At 35.0% G+C, this 23,299-nt stretch overlaps 2 protein-coding genes across 2 annotated transcripts; one reads left to right on the forward strand and one right to left on the reverse strand.

Annotated features, from left to right (window-relative positions):
• Positions 1 to 6,638: 6,638 nt before the first annotated feature.
• Positions 6,639 to 12,089, reverse strand: LOC117317743 (protein N-lysine methyltransferase METTL21A-like). Its single transcript, XM_033872653.1, has 3 exons — positions 11,774 to 12,089; positions 10,350 to 10,461; positions 6,639 to 7,044 (listed from the first exon to the last, which is right to left on the reverse strand). The coding sequence occupies exons 1-3, from the start codon at positions 12,035 to 12,037 to the stop codon at positions 6,644 to 6,646; spliced, it is 777 nt and encodes a 258-aa protein (XP_033728544.1). The 5' UTR covers positions 12,038 to 12,089; the 3' UTR covers positions 6,639 to 6,643.
• Positions 12,090 to 12,253: 164 nt separating this feature from the next.
• Positions 12,254 to 22,480, forward strand: LOC117317735 (uncharacterized protein C7orf57 homolog). The gene is made up of 7 exons (XM_033872643.1): positions 12,254 to 12,389; positions 16,820 to 17,002; positions 17,293 to 17,416; positions 18,467 to 18,772; positions 19,644 to 19,868; positions 20,087 to 20,206; positions 21,245 to 22,480. The coding sequence occupies exons 1-7, from the start codon at positions 12,353 to 12,355 to the stop codon at positions 21,315 to 21,317; spliced, it is 1,068 nt and encodes a 355-aa protein (XP_033728534.1). The 5' UTR covers positions 12,254 to 12,352; the 3' UTR covers positions 21,318 to 22,480.
• Positions 22,481 to 23,299: the final 819 nt, after the last annotated feature.

Consider the following 23,299-nt stretch of genomic DNA (forward strand, 5'->3'; position numbering starts at 1 on the left):
TTGCATACATATATATATAACGCGTCCGCAATATAAGGCATTCACTGTTAATTGCAATGTGCACTATAAATGTGTATTAGTTACATGCATTATATTCACACTGACGATAGATGATCGTGAAGGACGACTTTGTATTAGTATCTACGAGGTTTCTGAATAAATATCAGAACACATTCAAATCTAGTAGTGAAAATTATCACAAAGTAAAAACAATAAACAAAAACAAAAAAACTATTGAGTTTTTTTTTATGATTTATTTGTGTTATCTCCACACATAACGGTATGACCCTTCTAGTAACAAATAACTATTTAAACCGGTTACAGTTGTTTTTAGAGGTTTCTTTTCCTGCTGATATGCGTCCATTTTTTCAACCTATTATTTTTCAACGAATGGTTACTTAATCCCTATTCCACCTGCTGTACATGTTACAGTTGCACCGTACATATACCAAGTTCCCCCCATCTATTCAGAGAGTAATAATAATCCGATATTTTAGTCAAATAGTAAAGATATCGGTCATTTGGTAAAATTAAAAAAACCTGAAGTTATGTATCAATACTCGACAAACTTACATGTTTTGAGCACCATTGGGAATACAGAGTCCATGCCTATTATCGTGACGAACATATTACCGTGATGTAAAATAGCACATCGTATTGCATGCATTTTCTTGGCGTCTTCTTCATCGGTTGACATTATGCGTCAAAGTAAGTATTAATTCACATAAAAGCAAAAGCTTCTTGCCACATATAAATCAATGCTGACCTTTCAATATCCTGCACAATTTTACGTCAAAGTGAGTACGCGACAGTAAATTGTTCAATCTCGAAACGGTGATTGGTATCAGTCTTGACATATCCAATAGATTACACAAGCAGGATTAAAAGTATCACCGGTATATAAAGTGGTTCCTTCCTTGCATTAGACTCCAGCTGAGTATGTCAATTAGAATGTTCAAATCTCAAAAACCTCTAGTTCTGAGTTCCGTCAACGAGGAGTTCATGGCTATAAGCGATTCGCATTAGTCTCCAACTGTCACAAATCGCTCCAAACGTCGAAATACAGTGTCTGACCCATTTAAATACCATCAAAAAACAGTATCTGACTCCACGATATACCGTTCGTGTCTTATCCACCAATATGCCAATCAATATGAGGTATCAGAAATTTCAACATATTTTTCTTCGCATAACTTTTAAGGCTTCTCTCATTTCTGGTATTCTAAAGGAATATACCACAGGATTACACGCGGAGCACAGACAACCTAAGGACATCAAGGGCAAATAGGTCCCGGGTACAATGTCCTCTCCAGAAATTCCATGATCAAGGAAATACATGTAGATTGGCGTCGCTAGGACTATCTGCAGGAATGCTATTAAGGTTAAAGTTATCATCCCGCGTGTTTCCTTGGTAGATATTGGATTAACACCTGTGTTGACACGTTGCATCCTCTTTTTATGATTCCAAAGAATTCTCAAATTTTTGCAGGTAAGTATCCCGTTTATAACTAGTACAAATACAGCCCAAATGCCATAGTACAATGAAAAGCTTCTTCCTTTTCCCGTAAAAAGATATTGTATCGTACAGTCAGATATACTACCAGAGGTCGTCAGTGTTAGAAACGGTATCGCATTCATGATCACCACGAGGAAGAATATACCGATAATAATTTTGAAGAGAAGAGTTAAACTCTTTGTAATGGATTTCCATGCGACGCTTCGGAAGAGAAGTAAACGATCTAGGGAAATCATTGTGACTTGGAACACGGAACTCGTACTCATGATTGAAGTGACGAAAAGGCGAGACCAACAAGACCAATAGTCTTTCCGAGTCTCGTTGTGAAATTGAAATACTGCAGAACAAACAAGTGTTAGGCCGACACCGGCGTCCGTCAAGCTGAGGCTAAGAATATGTAGGTAGACAAAGTTTGAAGATTTAACCTTGGTGAAAAAGACTGTTACAATAGCTGGTACATTCAGTATAAATATGATACTTCCCGCGCATAAAAGCACATACTTTGTTGGCGGTGGAATGCTTTCTGACTGTGTACAGGTACCCAGTTGACAGTCGTCACGTTCTGTTGTCATAGTCATATTTGATATATTGTGTTGCGGTGCCATAATTGGTTTGCCTTGAAGTTTCCTGAATGAATAAAAAAAAGTAATGCATTTCTTCATAATAAAAAACACACAATCATTTATTGTCAATAGCTGATGTACATTTTAAAAATCGAATTGCTCTTGCCGAGTAGCTGGGAAAGTAAAATTCGTGCATTCAGGACTCGTATCGACTTGTTCAATAAGATCACTTCAATAATTCAAGGGTTTCAGAAAAAAATATCTATACCATTCAATATGTTCAGCTAACATGAATTAACAAATCATTTAAATACTAAATCAGAGACTTCAATATGAGTTCGATGTGATTAATGATAAAACTATCGGAAATTGCTTTACATTCCTGCAATACAAAACAATGCACCAAATAAATTCATAAAGAATGTTAAGAAAATAGAAATCATTACTGAAAGGTATACTCTACGGATATTCATTAGAAAATGAACGCGATTCGGAATAGAAAGAAAGAAGAATATTAATGCTTGAATTCGAGATAGTCGAAGAATGAGTTTGAACGAATGGCAACATAACCTTGGTAGGTTTCTGGTAATAAACTGTAGACTTATCTAGAATACACATGAGGAAGCAAAAAAGGTCTTTGGAAACAAGTCCCAAAACCTGTTTCCTAACGCGCATATAAGATACTCCGAACAAAAAATATCCTTGGACATATCATACCACGAAAACGAATTAAGAGTTACTTTCTTACTGATTCACATGTGTCTCATTAACTCGTGCCATATAATACTCCAGATATCGCCAAGGAAAATAAAATAATGTAATACATTATAATCTTAACCAGTGTCTTGGTTAATAGTGTCACATGTTCACCAGCCAAGGAGAAGGCGAATCGTAACCCTTGATTAGCGGAGATGATAGTATTGTAAATCTTTTGGAACATTTATATGTCGTATTATAAGCAGACCGAAATCAATTCAGAAATATTCATTATACCTGAATATAAAAGTCGGCTGCAACTTCCCTCGTACATATACGATGTCTCTCCTCTCAAATAGACGTTTGCTTTTTGACACGGCGATTTGTAATAGAAGAAATATAAAAATTTACCTCACATTTATATTGTAGACACCACAAGGCACAGCCATCCATAATAAAAAAATATTTATATGTTCTATATGAAACCAGATATGTCGGTCCAACGGTTGTTCATAATACTAAATCTGATAAATTTGGATCCGTTTTAAGGTTTCTTTGGTATTGTGTGCTTTGTACTGATTAGAGACTTAAAATGATAGTTAACATTATGTGTATAGCGAGAAAAAGGTTCACATTCAGGTTGAGTAGTTGAAATAAATCCTAGAAATGGATACTAAAATTCGAAACATTCTGATTAGTAAAGGATAATCGTTTGCAATTAAAATTATTTTTGCTAGCTCAGTAGGCATACAGAAATGCCTACATGGTAACACAATATGACAAGATAAATATCGAAAATATAATAACATTGAAGTAAGTGCTTTCATATAAAACCTCTTTACAATTAGTTTTGTTATTTTAGTAGGGATACATGACTGCCTACAGTGTAACACAATATATCGTCATCAATAAAGGCTTGCTTTTTATGGTTTCATAGAAATGGGACATAATTACTGTACGTACTGGGTCCATAAAGTATATATAATTTTGATCAGTGGCAATTGTTTTCCCGATGAGTTTGTATTTTTTTTGTCTCCCGATGAACTTCATTTTTTCTGCAGGAGAATGTCCATTTCTATTTTTTCCGAGGAGTTCTTCTCTTGATCAATGCCCAGTTCCTTTTTTCTCCTGATGAATGTCCTTTTTTCCCTTTTTTTCTCCTGATGAATGTCCATTTCCGTTTCCTCCTGATGAATGTCCATTTCCGTTTCCCGCTGATGAATGTCCATTTCCGATTCCTCCTGATGAATGTCCATTTCCTTTTTACCTGACGAATGTCCATTTCCTTTTTACCTGACGAATGTCCATTTCCGTTTCCCGCTGATGAATGTCCTTTTTCTTTTTACCTGAGGAATGTCCGTTTCCTTTTTTTCCTTGATGAATGTCCATTTCCGTTTCCTCCTGATGAATGTCCATTTTCTTTTTACCTGATGAATGTCCCGTTTCCTCCCCCCCCCCCCCCCCCCCCCCCCCCCCCTGTTGAATGTCCATTTCCTTGTTCTCTTGATGAAAGTCCATTACCTTTTTTCTCATGATTAACACCCTTTTTATCTCCCCCCCCCCCCCCCCTCCAATTTCATATTTGCTACATTGTATAACTGACTGTGCCAGATTCATTTTTCTATATTTCCTTCTCCATCGGAATGCTTATCCCCCACGAATTCTTATTTCGTTCCTCAATTTTGTGTTTTTCTTTGCAATGCCTGCTTTTTTAGTGTAGCACTTTACACGTGGTACTCTCGAGTTTTATCATTTATACAAAGCAATGATTTCTCAAGATATCTTCCATAACGTACAGTAAAACCCCAATTACTGTTGTTTCATGGCTAACTTTCTAATAATGATATGCTTGTATTGTTCAACCAAATTACCGAATCGCAATCAAGCATTATGCTCTGCAAACCTGTGTATCGTAATATTTTCTTTTTGAGCTGGAAAGGACTGTTAAAAGAGTTTATTTTGACATCGCACATGCAATCATGGTCACTTTAGTTTCTATTCAAACTGACCGTGAACGAATGTATTCATATGGCTGATATTTAGGAAGGCTTTTGCAGTTTTTGGCACGTTTTCAATTTTTTGAACTAGCCGACTACTTTGCATGTAGTCTTTATTGTATCAAAATAATTCAATGTTTCAAATTTAAATGTCTTCCTTTTCAATATTACGCTATTGAAATCATTATAAATCGCAATGATTAGCACAGTTATCGTACAACATATTAATTTATTTTTAAGATTATATATGTTGTAAAGATATGTATGATCGTATTCCATAAACAATTGACAGGGTCCCTTAAAGTTCAAGTTAGTTGGGTTTTACATCTTGCTTTTGTTTGTTAAGATACAACGTATCTTGTATCATTCAAGAAATATATCTTAAACATATTTATATCTTATATAATACTAGTATATAAGATATATCAGGATAAGATGAAATGTCAGCCATTTGTTTTAATAAGAATGAAAAAACCAAAACCAAAAAGAAAAAATAAATCAGTCCTTATCTACAATTTGATCAATCAGGAATAAGTAGAAACAAGTGACTGTTTCAATCAAGAAACAGTCCTGACCTATTCACATATTTTTTTTAATATAGATCTAGGAAAATGGCTCTGCTCCACATACTTTGTGGACATACAATATTAATCTATTGACCTAGTTTATTACGTACATGTCTGTAAAATTTCACAACGATATATTGAGATATTATCGTGTATAATGTAGAATGAAGATAGGTCTGATTTTGTTTGTTTCTGGGTAACAGGAGAATAGTGTTGGGAAGACAAGAGGCCCAGAGGGCCTGTATCGCTCACCTGGTTTCATGAGATATGAAACAAGAATGATGCTTAAGTATATTTGTCACTCACCAGTATTGCTATGTCAATATAGCATAAGCATTTTATATGGGTACATGAACATTGGTTTTTATTGTAATTCTAAAAATGTCAATTTAGCCAAATTGCTCGCTTTAGGCCCCACCCCTTAGCCCCCCGGGGGGGTCAGCCCCACCATTTGTACAATTTTGAATCCCTACCCCAAGGGGATGCTACCAGGCAAATATGAGCAATATCCATTGCTAAATTTCAGAGGAGAAGTCATTTATATCAATTAAGCCAAATTCACCCCTTTTGGCCCCCACCCCTAAGACCCCTGGGGGGGGGGGGGGGGGGGGGGGGGGGGGGGGGGTCAACCCCACCATTTGTATAATTTTGAGTCTCCACCCCATAGGGATGCTTTTGACCAAATTTGACCAAACAGACGGACGGACGGAAGACGGATGCAATGGTATGGCATGAGCTAAAAATATCAACTGTTGTTTCTTGGTAACAGGAGAATAGCATTGGAAAGAAAATATCAACCGTTGTTTCTTGGTAACAGGAGAATAGTATTGGAAAGAAAATATCCACCGTTGTTTCTGGGTAATAGGAGAATAGCATTGGAAAGAAAATATCAACCATTGTTTCCCGGGTTACAGGAGAATAGTGTTGGAAAGAAAATATCCACCGTTGTTTCCCGGGTAACAGGATAATAGTGTTGGGCAGAAAATATCCACCGTTGTTTCTTGGGTTACAGGAGAATAGTATTGGAAAGAAAATATCAACCAATCAAAATATCCAGCACAGCTAAATTTCATGACTGATTCACTTCTGATGTTTTTTCTAACCACCACCAAAGACGTACATTTTAAGATACAAAGTATCATCACGTAATTGGATCAGATGGAGAAATAAGTGAGTGGACATAACAATTCTTATGACTTTCAAAAGCCATTGTTTTCTGTTTGTGGGGATAAGGGGCAAGGGATAACAAATTAATGGATATGTTTACATAAGCTTGTCTGACATATCAAAATACAAAATATTTCATCATCTGGCCTTGTCTTTATTTTTCTGTAGGAGTTTTCCATGGAATATCTTTACATCTCGAGATGAGTCATAAAATATCTCTTTTAAAGTAAAATGTTGCCTCATCAGTTCCAGGTACCGGCTGTCTCTGTTATACCGATATCGCCACGACAACAGCACCACAGTATTTTCATTACAAATTTGTAAAAATGTTTTCAACAAATCATCAAAAAGTTCCTCAATGTAGATGATGTCAGCCCCAAGTACAACATCATAGTCTGCAGTAAATTTTGTCCAATCTTTTGTCCAATCAAGGCCTTTAACATCAACATCTACACCAGGATTGTCCTTAAGGTTTTCATCCACAACTTCATTGATGTACTTCAGAGCTGTATCTAGGTCGGTAATAGTCACTTTCCCACCTATAAAGCAGAGAGTTTTTTCTTTATTAATGACATTTAATAGTCTTGTTTGTTTTCAATGTGATATGTTGTTTGTTTTCAATTTAATTTCTTGTTTTCAATGTGATATGTTATTTGTTTTCAAAGTGGTTTGGTTTGGTTTAGTTTATTTTGTTTAACATCCTATTAACAGCTAAGGTCATTTAAGGATGGCCTCCCGTGCATGCGACATGCATGCGTGTGGTGAGTGCGCATGTGTGTTTTGGGAGGCTGCAGTATGTTCGTGTTAAGTCTCCTTGTGATAGGCCGGAACTTTTGCCGATTTATAGTGCTACCTTGATCACTGAAGCATATTACCGAAGACACCCAACAGGACACCCCACCCGGTCACATTATACTGACAACGGGCCAACCAGTCGTCCCACTCCAAATATGCTCAGCGCTAAGCAGGAGTAGCAACTACCATTTTTAAAGACTCTGGTATGTCTCGGTCAGGGGACAGAACCCAAAGCCTTCCTCACAGGGGCGAACGCTCAACTTAAGGCCAAAAGTGAGGCATTGTCAAGGGAGACATTAGGAAGAAGAAAGCTGATAAGACAGAAAAGATAAGATTCCAAATTTAGTTGCCTCTTACTATCATGCAATGGGGGCAGCAGGTATAATTCTTACGCCCTACCTGCAGGGCAGGTTTTCAAAGTGATCTATTGTTTGTTTTCAATGTGATCTCTTGTTTTTTTTAAATTGACGCTAATTTTCTTCTGTGTTTTCTCTTGTTTGTTTACAATGTGATATGTTGTTTGTTTTCAATGTGATCTCTTATTTGCTTTACATTGAATCTCTTGTTTTCTATGTGATGTCTTGTTTGTTTTCAATGTGATTTCTTGTTTGCTTTCAAAGTGATCTGTTGTTTTTGTTTTTCGATTTGCTCTCTATTTTTTTGTCTTTGTGATATGATGTTGTTTGATTTCAATGTGATATGTTGTTTGTTTTCAATGTGATTTCTTATTTGTTTTCAATTGAATCTCTTGTTTTCTATGTGATGTCTTGTTTGCTTTCAATGTGATTTTTTGTTTCTTTCAATGTGATATGTTTTTGGTTTTCAATTGAATCTCTTGTTTTTGAAGTGATGTCTTGTTTGTTTTCAATGTGATTTCTTATTTGTTTTCAAAGTGATCTGTTGTTTTTGTTTTTCAATTTGCTCTCTAATTTTTTGTCTTTGTGATATGTTGTTTGTTTTCAATGTGATATCTTATTTGTTTTCAAAGTGATCTGTTGTTATTGTTTTTCAATTTGCTCTCTGTTTTTTTGTTTTTGTGATATGTTGTGTGGTTTCAATGTGATATGTTGTTTGTTTTCAATGTGATTTCTTGTTTGTTTTCAATGTGATTTCTTGTTTATTTCAATGTGATATTTTTGTTTGTTTTCAATCTGATCTCTTGTTTGTTTTCAATCTGATCTCTTATTTGTGTCGTTTTGTCTACCATGGTATTCAATAATCTGTGGTGTACAATTCTGCTTACAGCTGGGTGTCAAGACAATTAAATGTTTAAAATCCTTAACAAGATAAGAGTAAATGGTACTGATCACAGGTTTGACCATTGACCCAGAATGAAACAGTTAACCCAAGGGTCAGATGGTCACTCCCAAATCATATATCCCAGGGTCATATCCCCAGATCACTTATAATAATAAGTGATCTGGGGGTAAGATCCTGGGGTTAGATATTTCATATGAGATCATACAAACATATCCATGTGGTATATATACATGTACAGTAAAACTCGAATATAACGAACTCGGTTAGGACGAATTTTCACGTATAACGAAATAGAAATCAATCCCCGACTGTAGCACTATATAATATTAGTAATGTAACCACTTGTACAGCGAAATTTATATAATGAATTTTTGTTCATAACGAACTAATTCTTGGGTCCCTTCATCTCTCTGTCTTAGTAAATAAGCGCTCACATAACGAATCGCCAATCACCCGTAGACTCACCTGTACAGGGTTTGTTTACACAGCCGTCAAATGTCACGGCCAGCTTGCCGGGGCTCCCCAAGGGGATTTATTTGTGTGTTTACAGCTATGCTCACATACGCAGGTATGTAACAGGTATGTTTTTGCAGGCATACGTTTTACATGTATAATGAAATAAATTGAATGAGTACTAATCAGTGTTGGGTTGTATATATGTTTTTGACTGTGTACGTCGTGTCGGGTGTAGATATGGTTCGCCGTCAAGAAAGCGTTAGGCTTTAACGTTGGAGACGAAATTTATGATAGTGACAGCTGTAGGAGAAAATCTAAGAAAGACACTGTCACACTGCAGGTGACTTCGATATCCCTGCCAGTACTTTAAATAATTTTCTTTAACACAAGGATGATATAATTACTGAGTCCAACCAAGTCGAAAACGTGGACAATCATGCGGCGTTTCGTGGAATGTCCCGGATGCCATTTTTAGTGCTATGCACACTGTTCAATCTTTTATTACTCTAAAGACTGATGCATGTTTTCAGCAAAAGTCCATTCTAAACGTATTAATTCTGTAATTAAAGGAACGTTAATTTACCTGTTTGTTAACTTTTTTGGTTTAACAGTACTAGTCTTAGAAATTCGCTAGTTACAGCAGGATTAACACATGTAACAGATATTTTATCACCTTTTATTTATACAACGAACTACTTGTATAACGAATTCAATTTCAAGGTCCCTTGGACTTTGTTTTAAACGAGTTTTACTGTACATGTATATGATCTAGCATATTAAGTTACAATTGGTTGATCCTGATTTTTGTTTTAAACTAAAGGATATTAATCTGTGTTGAGCTATCAAACACAAATATTTTACCAGTTTTTGCTGTTGTTTTTTTTCATTGCGTACAGTTTATTCTAAATGTGTATTTATATGTAGTCTAACAATGAAACTTATGACAAATGTGACAAAGAAAGCATAACATATTTTCTGTTTAGCTTGTATAAAATGTTCAGCTTTAAACTCACAATGCACATTTTGAGGTATACATGTAGGCCTACTGTACCAAGCTATTTTGCTACATTGTGTAATACTGATTCATTCAAATGACCTTAAGTTGTCCCTTGAGTTGTGTAACTCAATCCCACACCACACCAGTCTTGAGCCCCACAATAAGGCAAACAGGCAGTTGCTTACTATTACCCGTAGCTAGATTTTTTCGCTAAGAGATGTTAAATATTTGTTTTTAATATATTGTACTCTATACGTTTATACCAAATAACATGATCTAAGGATTAACCATTCTTTAGACATAATCTTGCCATCTCATTTATTGATTATCACTTACCAAGTAGTGCTGCTACTATTCCAACAATCCCAGATCCAGCTCCAAGTTCTATGGCTGTTTTACCATTAATCAAGTCTTTATTCTTTTCCAGGTACTCGCACAATACAACCGCCTGTCAATGTAGGAAATACATGTAGAAACATGTACAGGTACAAACTAACAAAGGGACAGAACTGTGAAATGGTGTTGCCAAGTGAAGTAGGCTGGACCATTTACTCAAATAGACAAAAATATGCTCAAATACAAGTAGAATTCTCTAACATAACCTCATTGTGTGTGTTACATGATCATTAATGTGTTAATATTGCAACATAAGGCCTGAAGGAAAAAGTTTCAAGGGAGGTAACTCTTTTTCATATACAATTAAGAACATAACTGCAAAAAATATACCCAATAAAAGCATCAGTCTGGGTTTTGTTACTAGGCAAAGACAACGGCATGCAGTCCCCCATCAAATGGGAAATTATATGTCAAAAATGCACACAACTAAATTTGTGTAGGATCTAAATGTAAACAATGAAATTTCATAGAATTAAACAATTGCATTTGGTGGTATCAATGTGAATAAATTGAATAATATTCCATCTTTTATTGACAATATTAGAAGTTAAATGTAAGTGAATCAATGCCCTTATTAAGAAGTTCCAGTGACAAGTAATGCAGGAAATCAGGCCTGAAAAAAAAAACTTTCTTTGATAAAGGTCACGATCAAAGCCAAGTTCAAAATGTAGTTGAAACTTAGAAGTAAAAAGTAACTTACATAAGTAACATTCATATACATGTATATAGGGTGCAACGAATCACCGAAACAGACTGATTCAATCCGAAACGGACCGAAAGGGATCAATCAGGGGTGGAAATATGACATTTAAAAAGAATGAAATATGTTTTAGAATGTGTGTAAGATGTAACCAAACTGGAACCGATATACAATTGTACATGTAGAAATGTAAACAAAATTGTAGAGTGTGTTTCATGTTATTTGCGAGTTGTTCAAGTCTTTCTTGTAACCATATCACTTATATTATAATACTTCTGACTTCATGTACATAATCATAAGAAATTGATGACTATATTAATATCAGCAACATTATTTATTCAATATTCATGACATAATTTTCTATTATAATGGGCCGTATACATATTTTATAAATAACGTGTAACATTTAGATAATTTCTTTTATAACGGGCGGTATATAACTAACAAGTAAGAATGATCTACTTTTGATACAAGCCACATTGCCTCACCTAGGTGAACCCTTACCCTAATTATGAAGTCTGTTACCTACATGTAGGTCTAAGAAAGATACTGTAAAATTAAAAGACTTTTTTTTCTCAACCAGATTGAATTATTTCATTTCTATGTAAAAATATGTAGGATACTGTTTTAAAGCGTAACTACAGCTTATTTGTTACATACTTACAGCATCCCAAACGACAGCTGCTATCCCCAAACCTTTCCAGTCTTGTTTGATAACCAATTCCTTGCCGACAAACACAAACATTCTGCTGGGCTTGTGGAATGGAGATACCAGACTTTCGTCATACAGTACCACTGCTTGGGATGCCATACCCTTCTCTTTTAACATGCAACTATCAGTATCACAACTTTCATGATCTGTGCAAACGACAGATATATGAAGCAAAACAAGTAAACAGCATTTCGATACGTGTCTGTTAGTGACCATGTGGTAGCGAAAGTCCCCGTCAACCAAATTGAAAGTAGAAAATGAAAACCGGAAGTTAGCTTAAAATTCAGTTTCGTAATAAATTGATTATAACAAGATTACTTTGATAGTGTTTAGTTATAGCATAAGTAATTTTATATATAATCATATTCTTCATACTGCATTTAAGACTGTCGTTTTGAACGATCATAATATCACCTTGTGAAATACGAAACAATCATCCTGGCTGTTACGTCGTTTCCATGGTAGCATGTACACGGATCTGATCCACACGCTACCGTAACCCTACGGTATCCGTTGTAAAATCCTTACACTATGGCGACAACATCCGCAAAGAAAATAAAAGATGCTGGTAGGTTATCATTAATTCTTGACTGTTTTAATTTACATGATAATTGTCAATGGAAATATGAGTGAGTGCATATTGTATATCATGTAGCCACAGTCAGCTGACACTGTGACAGTAGTTGGCACTACACTTGCAGCGTTATGTTATTGTTGCGAACTAAGAACTGATATGATTGTTCTTACCATACTTGTAATGTCTTTGTAAAACTCAGTACATCAGGCTACCATTTACACATGTATATCACAGGTACTTCACTTGTGGACATGGTTACATAAGAGACCTATATAGTATATAGGTCTCTGGTTACATGTATGATGTTTTTAATCAAAATGTTACATTTATAGACGAGTAAATTATTGTATTACAATCTCATCATCATGCTTAATTTGTAAAAAAAGATATACCTATCGCACCCTGGCCTTATAAATTAGTATTGTATGTTTATGTTGTTACATATGTACAGATGTATGCACGAATACTAACAAAATTATGGAAAATATAAATCTACTGTAGGACAATCAACATGACTGTAGACCGTGTACATATTGTACTGCAATTTCAGATAATGTTGTACTCACAGTCACTAGACTCGTCTGTCAATAAATGTATGCTGTACGTGTGGACGGGGATATATAAACGGTACTAGAAAATACAATAAGACACAGTAAGAGTAGTATTTTTGGTAGTAGTTGAAACCATGTACCCTTCGGCTGGCATGGGCCGAAGGCGGAGGCTAGCGTGACATATACAAAGCTATGTTCTATGATTGAATGCTATGTGACCAACGGCCAAGATTTTTGAAAATATCCTGCTCGTACAAATGCTGAGGTGTTAATAGACGTTTATATAGTGGCTGTGATATATACAGATGTACACGTACATATATATATATATGAGTCAATTTTTAGCCCACCATCATCAGATGGTGGGCTATTCAAATCGCCCTGCGTCCGTGGTCCGTCGTCCGTCCCTCCGTCCGTCCGTCCGTCCCTCCGTCCGTCCGTCCGTCCGTCCGTAAACAATTCTTGTTATCGCTAATCCTCCGAAAGTGCTGAAGGGATCTTTCTCGAATTTCATATGTAAGTTCCCCTTGGTGCCTAGTTATGCATATTGCATTTTGAGACCAATCGGAAAACAACATGGCCGACAGGCAGCCATCTTGGATTTTGACAATTGAAGTTTGTTATCGCTATTTCTGAGAAAGTACTGAAGGGATCTTTCTCAAATTTCATATGTAGGCTCCCCTTGGTGCCTAGTTATGCATATTGCATTTTGAGACCAATCGGAAAACAACATGGCCGACAGGCAGCCATCTTGGATTTTGATAATAGAAGTTTGTTATCGCTATTTTTCAGAAAGTACTGAAGATATCTTTCTCAAATTTCATATGTAGGTTCCACTTGGTGCCTAGTTATGCATATTGCATTTTGAGACCAATCGGAAAACAACATGGCCGACAGGCAGCCATCTTGGATTTTGATAATTGAAGTTTGTTATCGCTATTTCTGAAAAAGTACTGAAGGGATCTTTCTCAGATTTCATATGTAGGCTCCCCTTGGTACTTAGTTATGCACATTGCATTTTGAGACCAATCGGAAGACAACATGGCCGACAGGCAGCCATCTTGTATTTTGATAATTGAAGTTGCTATTTCTGAGAAAGTACTGAAGGGATCTTTCTCAGATTTCATATGTAGGCTCCCCTTGGTACTTAGTTATGCATATTGCATTTTGAGACCAATCGGAAGACAACATGGCCGACAGGCAGCCATCTTGGATTTTGATAATTCAAGTTTGTTATCGCTATTTCTGAGAAAGTACTGAAGGGATCTTTCTCAAATTTCATATGTAGGCTCCCCTTGGTGCCTAGTTATGCATATTGCATTTTGAGACCAATCGGAAAACAACATGGCCGACAGGCAGCCATCTTGGATTTTGATAATTGAAGTTTGTTATCGCTATTTCTGAGAAAGTACTGAAGGGATCTTTCTCAAATTTCATATGTAGGCTCCCCTTGGTGCCTAGTTATGCATATTGCATTTTGAGACCAATCAGAAAACAACATGGCCGACAGGCAGCCATCTTGGATTGTGATAATAGAAGTTTGTTATCGCTATTTTTCAGAAAGTACTGAAGGGATCTTTCTCAAATTTCATATGTAGGTTCCACTTGGTGCCTAGTTATGCATATTGCATTTTGAGACCAATCGGAAAACAACATGGCCGACAGGCAGCCATCTTGGATTTTGATAATTGAAGTTTGTTATCGCTATTTCTGAAAAAGTACTGAAGGGATCTTTCTCAGATTTCATATGTAGGCTCCCCTTGGTACTTTGTTATGCATATTGCATTTTGAGACCAATCGGAAGACAACATGGCCGACAGGCAGCCATCTTGTATTTTGATAATTGAAGTTTGTTATTGCTATTTCTGAGAAAGTACTGAAGGGATCTTTCTCAGATTTCATATGTAGGCTCCCCTTGGTACTTAGTTATGCATATTGCATTTTGAGACCAATCGGAAGACAACATGGCCGACAGGCAGCCATCTTGGATTTTGATAATTCAAGTTTGTTATCGCTATTTCTGAGAAAGTACTGAAGGGATCTTTCTCAAATTTTATATGTAGGCTCCCCTTGGTGCCTAGTTATGCATATTGCATTTTGAGACCAATCGGAAGACAACATGGCCGACAGGCAGCCATCTTGGATTTTGACAATTTAAGATTGTTATCGCTATTTCTGAGAAAGTACTGAAGAGATCTTTCTCAAATTTCATATGTAGGTTCCCCTTGGTGCCTAGTTATGCATATTGCATTTTGAGACCAATCGGAAAACAACATGGCCGACAGGCAGCCATCTTGGATTTTGACAATTGAAGTTTGTTATCGCTATTTCTCAGAAATTGCTGAAGGGATCTTTCTGAAATTTCATTTGTAGGTTGCCCTCTGTGCCTAGTTATGCATATTGCATTTTGAGACCAGTCAGAAAACAACCTGCCTGACAGGCAGCCATCTTGTATTTTGACAATTGAAGTTTGTTATCGCTATTTTACAGAAGGTACTGAAGGGATCTTTCTGAAAATTTCATATGTAGGTTCCCCTTGGTCCCTGGTGTTGCATTTTGGGACCAATCCGAAAACAACAGACAGCCATTATCGCCAAATCTTAAATTTTATATATAGGTTACCCTTGTTTGAAAAGTCCTAGAGGGCTGTTTCTGAATTTACACAGATTAGTAAGACTTAGAGGAAGGGAAAAGTAGAGAAAAGATCAATCTGACATGGAACCTATAAAGATCATTCAATGGTGGGCGCCAAGATCCCTCTGGGATCTCTTGTTTATGAAGGTTTCATCGAAATATCAGATAAACTTATACATTATGAATCCATTTACTCTTGTTTGTTTAAAAAGTCATACTCCTTGTGATAACATTGGCATATCTGTCAAAAGTTTCTCTGACATGTAATATGTACACATAAAATGTTTGAACAGCTGACTGGGTGTGATATACATGTATATATATATATATATACATGTACCAATGTAGTATGGTAAAGTGAAGCCCATGGTAAAGTGAATCCCCCATGGTAAAGTGGAGCATTTCGCTATTTTCTTACTAATTCACTTTTTTTCACCAAATATTTTTCAAATAACCTTGTTTTATTCCTCTGAACACATTAACACAATAAAAATGTCTGGGGGTCAGGAAAGTTTGGGTGGGGTGTGGCTCTTCACTTTGCTATGGGGGGGTTCATTTCGCCATAATGGTGAAATGAACCGCGGTTCACTTTACCATTATGGTATTTTGACCCAGGTTCATTTTACCAGGCTTCAAAATACCATGCCACACCGGTATATATATAGAGGTTACACAACGAGTGGTTGTTGGATATGGAATTTATTTCACACGAGTAAGTTATTTTTTAAAAGTTACAAAAGACACAAGCTTTAGCGAGTGTTTTTTGCAACTTTTAAAAAATAACTTACTCGTGTGAAATAAATTCCATATCCAACAATTTCGAGTCGTGTGACCTGTTTCTACCACAATAATATCGGCTTGAATCAAAGGGAAACGTGGCCAAGTATTATTTCGCGTATGCAAATAAAGTGTACCGGTGACGTCCGTAACCCGGTGATGTGACGTCATTAGATTATTGATGACGTCAATAACAATTGCAGCTTGGGTCAAAGTTCACTGTGTAAGCCAATCGAAATGCGCACAGAGTTTATACCACGTGTGGTATAAACAGATTGTTAATCAACAGCTGTAATGATTAACTGATGGTCTGAGAGTTGAATAACACAGGGTATATTGTGGTAGAAATATATATATACCTTTCATCCTGAGGAACTTTTTTTTGTAGAAATGTAGAAATGTATATAATATTATATGTATTATATATACAGTTTCCAGTCTATAATAACTTTGTTGTAGGTTGGTTTTACCATGCCCCGGCTAGGAGGAAGAATGTTGAGCCAGTTCTGGTGCCGCCTACCTCCCAGATTCCAGGACTCAATGATCCTCTGGAGGGTGAACTGATGGGGGACCCAGTGAGGCCTCTGTACCGTGACACGGACACAAAATATATACGACTTGCCAAACAGGGTGGCAGGCAAAGTAAGTGCACTAATTAATGTATTTGTAAAATTGGAAAGTATGACTAAGGTCACCTTTCTAGTTCAGACTAACAAGAATTTCCCTTCAGCCTCAGTGGTAATAGGATGCCTGCTTGGAGAGTGAGAATTCTATTGCTATAGTTTGAGCTAGCACTTGTGCCGTATTAAGTATGGGTTGGGTATCGAGTTGCTTTTGCCCTGATAATATTGCCCAGAAACTTTTGAATACTGGTACCAATTGAATTATTGATTGACTTCAGTATTATTAACAATTATCTATTTTTTTGTCAGATTTACTTCAGTTCAAAGAGAATCCAAAAATGTCAGAGAAGCCTTGTGTGGGATACCCAAGATCAGAATGGTTTTATCTGGAAGACAATGCTATAGAGGATGCTGCCACAGAACCAGATATGAGGTAAGTAGGGAGACTTGTGGGCAATTAAGCTTTTCTACAGCATTTTTTAGACTATTTTTAATTTGAAAATTACTGTTTTTTGTTGTATTTCAGTATTATATTTAGAAATATCTCTGCTGTCAATTTTTTTACTGATCTCAATGAGTCTTGGTAAACTAATTTGTTGTGATTTCCAGAGCAACATTAAGATTTGACTAATTTTAAGAGTTATTGCCCCTTTTTTCCCCCTCCTTTTTTCATTATCTATTCTTGTTTGCTGATCTTTTTCCTTTCAACCATGCATTTTATATATCATGTATATATCTCATGATATGTAGCCCTTGATGCTTTTTAATATCAGAAGCATTTTTAATTGATTTAACTCTCGATCCTATTCCATTTCCTTAAATCCTAGAAAGATCGAAAGAGCCAGTACGTGTCTGTTTGTTTGACTTTTATAAGGTGGGAAGTGTGATTAACTCAAGTTTCTCGCGCTGACACCAGACTTGCATCCACATTCTTACAGACATCCAATTGTGGGAATGTCCAAGTCTGGTGTCAGCGCCAGAGGAAACTCAGACTAGAAGGTGATTGATCACAACAAGCTGGGATATGGTACATTAGGTTTGGAGTGGACAGTAATATCTCACTCAATATCTTAAAAACCTACATTCCAAGCTGGCTTGTTGTGATTTATGCATCACCATCAATCTTTTTTCCTTAAAAATGTATATACATTTTAATAGAATGTTATACCAGAGACATATATAGATCTATATATGTCTCTGGTTATACATATATGTACATTGTATGTCACTTTGCATAGGACAAGTGTCTATCATGGGTTTTGTTTTTTTTGTTTTTTGTTTTGCCAAAAACGAAAGTTTGAAAGATCAAAGGTTCATTGTATGATGGATTTTGATTGTTACAAATGTACTTACAATGTGATTGTTAAGCTATAAGTCAGACTGGGAGAAAGATAAGGTTAAATAATGTTTGTAATACATGGATTAGTGATCAGTTGTACAAGTGCATGATGATCATAAATCAGGTTTTATACTTGTTTTGCAGTAAATATGAGTTCCGGGTCCCAGAATATATGGCCCATGATGTTCACCAAGCCTCAAGAGATGAAAACTACCTAAAGGCAGGGCGCACTCCATACGCATATGACAAGCTGTCTGCATACGACAGAGAGGGCAAAAGCTTGAAGGATAAGACCATTAAACTACCAGAGGTCAAGAGGTCAGGGTATGGGGTGAGGATTGCCAAACCTCCCAGAGTAAAATCCCATCCCCAAGAACGCACAAAGCCTTCAGATGTCGCCAAAATATCACAGCTGGAGCGAGAAAGACCACATCTGAAATATCTACCTTTGTACGTTTTTGTTACATAATTTTAAGTACTAATTACTGGATTTATCCACAAATAAGCCACTGAACACAAAAAAGCCTCACTTCATTTTCTGCAGTATTTATATGTTAGGCTAAAAAAGGTTCATAAGTATTAAGCTACCCCAAACTTGAATATAAAACTTTTACACTTAAGAGGAGGTAAAGCGAGGGTCTATACGGATGGAATAACACACCTAGGTGGGACTTAATTGGTGTTCTTGGGTAAATAAATATCTCATTTATCCATATATGTAAGGTAGGTGTTTTGTCACTCCCGATTTTATTGTATTAACACCAGATTCTTAGCGACATCAAACAGTGTCGGATAATTCCCCGTTTTATATCGTAGTGCGCTCTGGCCCTACACCAGATATGGTGTCAGGGCCAGAGGAAACTCAGGCTAAAGAGGAGGTGGCTTATGTGAGGATAAATATAGTAAAATCTTTGTAAGTTTTTTTTAATTTTCATTTCAAACTATCATACTTATGAAATTATATTTAAGCAGAGACATATATACGTCTCTGGTTTAAGTGCAATGAACTTCAATAAATTTTTTTGAAAACTTATAAAATTTGAAAAGTATCAGAAGTTCTTTACAAATCCAAAATAAAGTCTGTAATTATATAAACATGTACCATATTAATTTTTCTACAATTCGGCTATCATAACTTAGGTAATGCATTTGTTTATATCAGATATGAGGAAGATTAATTGATGAAAGTTGCCCGTTATCTTATACTTTGTATCATTCAATGATGCAATAAAATTTGTTGAATTAAAGTCGTAATTATTATTTGTTGGTTATAAATTTATCATGATCACTAATTTTTTTTCTCTTTTATTCATTCTTTAAGACCAGAAGAAGAGAAGGACAAGGCGAAGATGTCCAAACTGTTGTCATTTGCATATGACAAAGAATGGCAAGACCGAATCAACAGGTGGCAGACACAGCAGGACAAAGTCCGAGACAAACACCGCGCTATGGTGGCTGCTGACACCCAACTCGACAAGGAACCAATTAACACAGAATACAGAACAACCATCGGCAAACAACTCGGCAGTTCCTATAGACGATCCGAGTATGTGTGCTAGGCAATAATTTTAATTTTGATAAATTGCCAAATTCGATAAACTGGACCAAAACTTTGCACTCGAGATTGCCAAATTTACCAATTTGATTTGTAGAAGTTGACCATATCATATGTCAAGTTACCTTTGTTATCTAAATTAAAATTAAGACCATGAATTGAATTTTCAGATATTTATTTGAGTATAATATATATCTTGTATATTTCAGGAAAGGAAAGAAACAAGGTGAACAGTACTATTCAACACAATCAAATCCAGAGCAACAAATCTGTGATGCTGGTACAAAGGAAATGTCCAAGAAGGAAAAAGAATTGTTTAAATTGACCAGGTGAAAAGTTACTCCTATGTTTCTTTTTGTTCTGTCCTTAGACTGTATTGTTATATAAAACTCTATTATAGTTACTAGCACATGTGTATATATATGTGTCATACATATTTTTTTGTGATGTGTTAGATAAATCTTTTCATACTTTCTTCTAAATAACTCTTAGTTGATTGAATTCTAAAATATAAATCTTTAAAAAATTTTCCAGAAATAATTTCAAAATTTAGATGCAGCATAGCTGAGATTATAAGCACTTCCAACATATACACGTATAAGCATATGATGAAAGTAAATGAAAAAAAAATCCAAAGTTATATATACATTTGTACATTATAAAATGTAAATGCTCATAATGTAAAGCCAAGGAGAGAGGAAACATCCTTTTTAAATGCAATACAATGTGAATTATTTGGGAAAAGGTCTGAATCGCAGTTTGATTTATTCAGGATTTTATTGTCATTGAAAAAGTGTTTAACATCTCATGTTTGTGAAAATATTCGTCCTAAATGAAATCCAGGTCAAGTAACAATGTTAACAATATCAATTAAAAAAAAGTGAAAAATAGTAAAATGGAAAAAAGCAAATAGGTTAATTATGCTTATCAAAATGAAAATAATATATGTGGCCTACTGTGGGTTAGAAATTTGTGCCAAGTCAATGTGGTCCAACCTGTGATATTTACCAGGGATTTAATTCTGATTGACTGTAACAAATTCTAAATTATATGACACTATTTTTTATCAAAAAATAATTTTCTGTTATTAAAAAGAATTATCTGATATTTAAGCATTTATTGTATCATCAAATATAGTTATGATGTGAAAGACAATTATTTCATTGTGAAAAACAGATAAATGAATCAGAGATAAGCTCTCACAACTGACTTACCAGATCTTCAGGAATCATTTAATCAAACATACATACATTTTTACCTTGGTGGAGTCTCAGAAGATTATGCTAAGTTGCAAAGTTGAACAATATTTCACTTGTTTTATTAGACAAAGGCATCTGTATTAATACGTTTTCTTTTCTTTCTTCCAGATTTAAGAACATCCCTTCTAAGGTTGACTCTCATAATGCTGTGAAGGACGTCCCTGTAGTCACCGCTCATTGATTTAACATGTATTTTTGAAACAATTTATCCCTTGAAATTAAAACATATTAAGTTATCTGACAATGACAAAACACTTTAAAGTGATATAAAAAGGTAAAGTGATATAAGAAAGAATTCATTATCATTGTCAAATATTTCAAAACTTTTAACTTCCGATTTGTGATTCAAAACATAAATTCTGATGAAATATTAACAAGTGCAATATAGATGAGATTCTGTCTTGTCTCATTTGTAAGCCAAGTGATAAAATTAATATATTTGTACTTCATTTCTCTTAAAACTTTCTTCTTAGTTCATAATTTCATGTATTGGTTTAAGCCAAAAATACTGTATGTGTGACATTAAGCATGGACATACCATGTGTAGCATGTTTGCACTACATGTAAGCAAGGATTTCATGTCTTTTATTTCAATTTCCTTAAATTTACTTAATATTCTAAAAAAAGTGCTGATGCATTGTATATTTTCATAGTTTTTACTAAAGATAGTACCTCGTAATTCTTTGTTTGTTAGTCATATTCAAATATTTTTGATTTATATCTATTTTGACACATTTAGAATTTGATTTTTGCTAAATAGATGTATAAATTATTCAACATTTAAAAATGAATTTTCAAAGAATTTGCTGATAAATGTGTATTTTTATTCAAAATATGTATTTTAGTACCAGCTTTCAAGCCATTTGTCATTTATATGCTCTCTTTTGTTTTGGTATCTCTTTTTTTATGTCATTGTTTTGTTGTTCATTTCTACCCTTGTACATATAACTAAAGCCATTATCCTGAAATAGAGACATATGTTGTTGAAATGTAGAATATTTTAAGAGACCATTGGCAGATTTAGAGTCCATCAAAGATTTACACTGAATTCTACACATGCATAAATGCATGTAAAATGAATTCCTTGCAAAGGGAAATATTGAAAACAGCAAAATTCCAAGGCCTTTTTTTCTGCCATTGGTTTCTACTGCACGGAAAATCCTATGGAGCCAGAAAGGCCTTGTGGGAAAGTCTTTAATTATGCATAAAAGTTTTATGCATGAAGCTTTCAATTTCTACCATATCATTGTTATGAAATATTTATAAATTAATAATTTATGTGTTTCATTATCGTAATCAATGAATAATACCAAAATCTCTTTACTCAGGGACATATATATATATATATATATATATATATATATATACACACGTATATGTTCGTCCCTGCTTTGTATTTGAAATTGTCTTCCTCTGTAAACTGCAAGAAGTTTTTGTTAGCTTGATAATATTAAAGTTTGTTTTAAATTAAAAACAAATTGGTTATCGTTTTGCTAAGTTTTCATGAACAGGTATTTTATTGCAAATTTAAGTTGCATTTATTAACACTAACCCAAGTTTACTCTGGCCCCGACACCAGTCATGGACATTCTGACTGATAGATTCACCTACAACAGACATTTATCTGTTAGAATGTCCAAGTCTACGGGGACCAGGGGGGATAGGGCTGATATCTATTGATGTGAAAAAGAGAAAGAAGCGATGAGAGAGGAATGTAAGCATCATGTTTTACGTTTATTGGAAAATCAAATTTGACAGCCCCCCCCCCCCTCAGAATAAAACTTAATATTTTATCTTTTATATTTTTTTCCCTTCACAAACACCCTTTTAACAAATCAGAAACAGTATTTTACCAAGAAGGAAAAGCCAAAATAATTTATACTATATGAATATATAATTGTATATATAAAATATATATTTTGAAACAAGTGATCGTTGCATTTTCTTTTTTTTAAATTGAAGCAATCACTTTAAATTTTTACTATTTCAGCCAAGCAAATCTAAACAGAAATGGTACATGTGTGACTACATGTAATAGATATGTGATAATTGATAGGAAGAGTGGAATGCAACAGAAACTGCATGAACTATTGGTACTTGTAATATCCTGCATAAAGAAATCAGAATATTTTTGGTTTTTAACTTCACATGGAGTCCTGTACT

The sequence above is a fragment of the Pecten maximus genome, chromosome 19 (assembly GCF_902652985.1).
Source record: "Pecten maximus chromosome 19, xPecMax1.1, whole genome shotgun sequence".
Taxonomy (NCBI): domain Eukaryota; kingdom Metazoa; phylum Mollusca; class Bivalvia; order Pectinida; family Pectinidae; genus Pecten; species Pecten maximus.

Bases quoted from the DNA above. Each gene is read 5' to 3' on its own strand.
- LOC117317743 (XM_033872653.1), bottom strand. From the start codon at position 12,037: ATGGTCACTAACAGACACGTATCGAAATGCTGTTTACTTGTTTTGCTT. The intron at 10,462-11,773 runs GTAAGTATGTAA...CTACATTGACAG, and splicing joins CAGCTGTCGTTTGGGATGCT to GCGGTTGTATTGTGCGAGTA. The intron at 7,045-10,349 runs GTAAGTGATAAT...TCTGCTTTATAG, and splicing joins AATAGTAGCAGCACTACTTG to GTGGGAAAGTGACTATTACC.
- LOC117317735 (XM_033872643.1), top strand. From the start codon at position 12,353: ATGGCGACAACATCCGCAAAGAAAATAAAAGATGCTG. The intron at 12,390-16,819 runs GTAGGTTATCAT...ACTTTGTTGTAG, and splicing joins AAAGAAAATAAAAGATGCTG to GTTGGTTTTACCATGCCCCG. The intron at 17,417-18,466 runs GTAAGTAGGGAG...CTTGTTTTGCAG, and splicing joins GCCACAGAACCAGATATGAG to TAAATATGAGTTCCGGGTCC.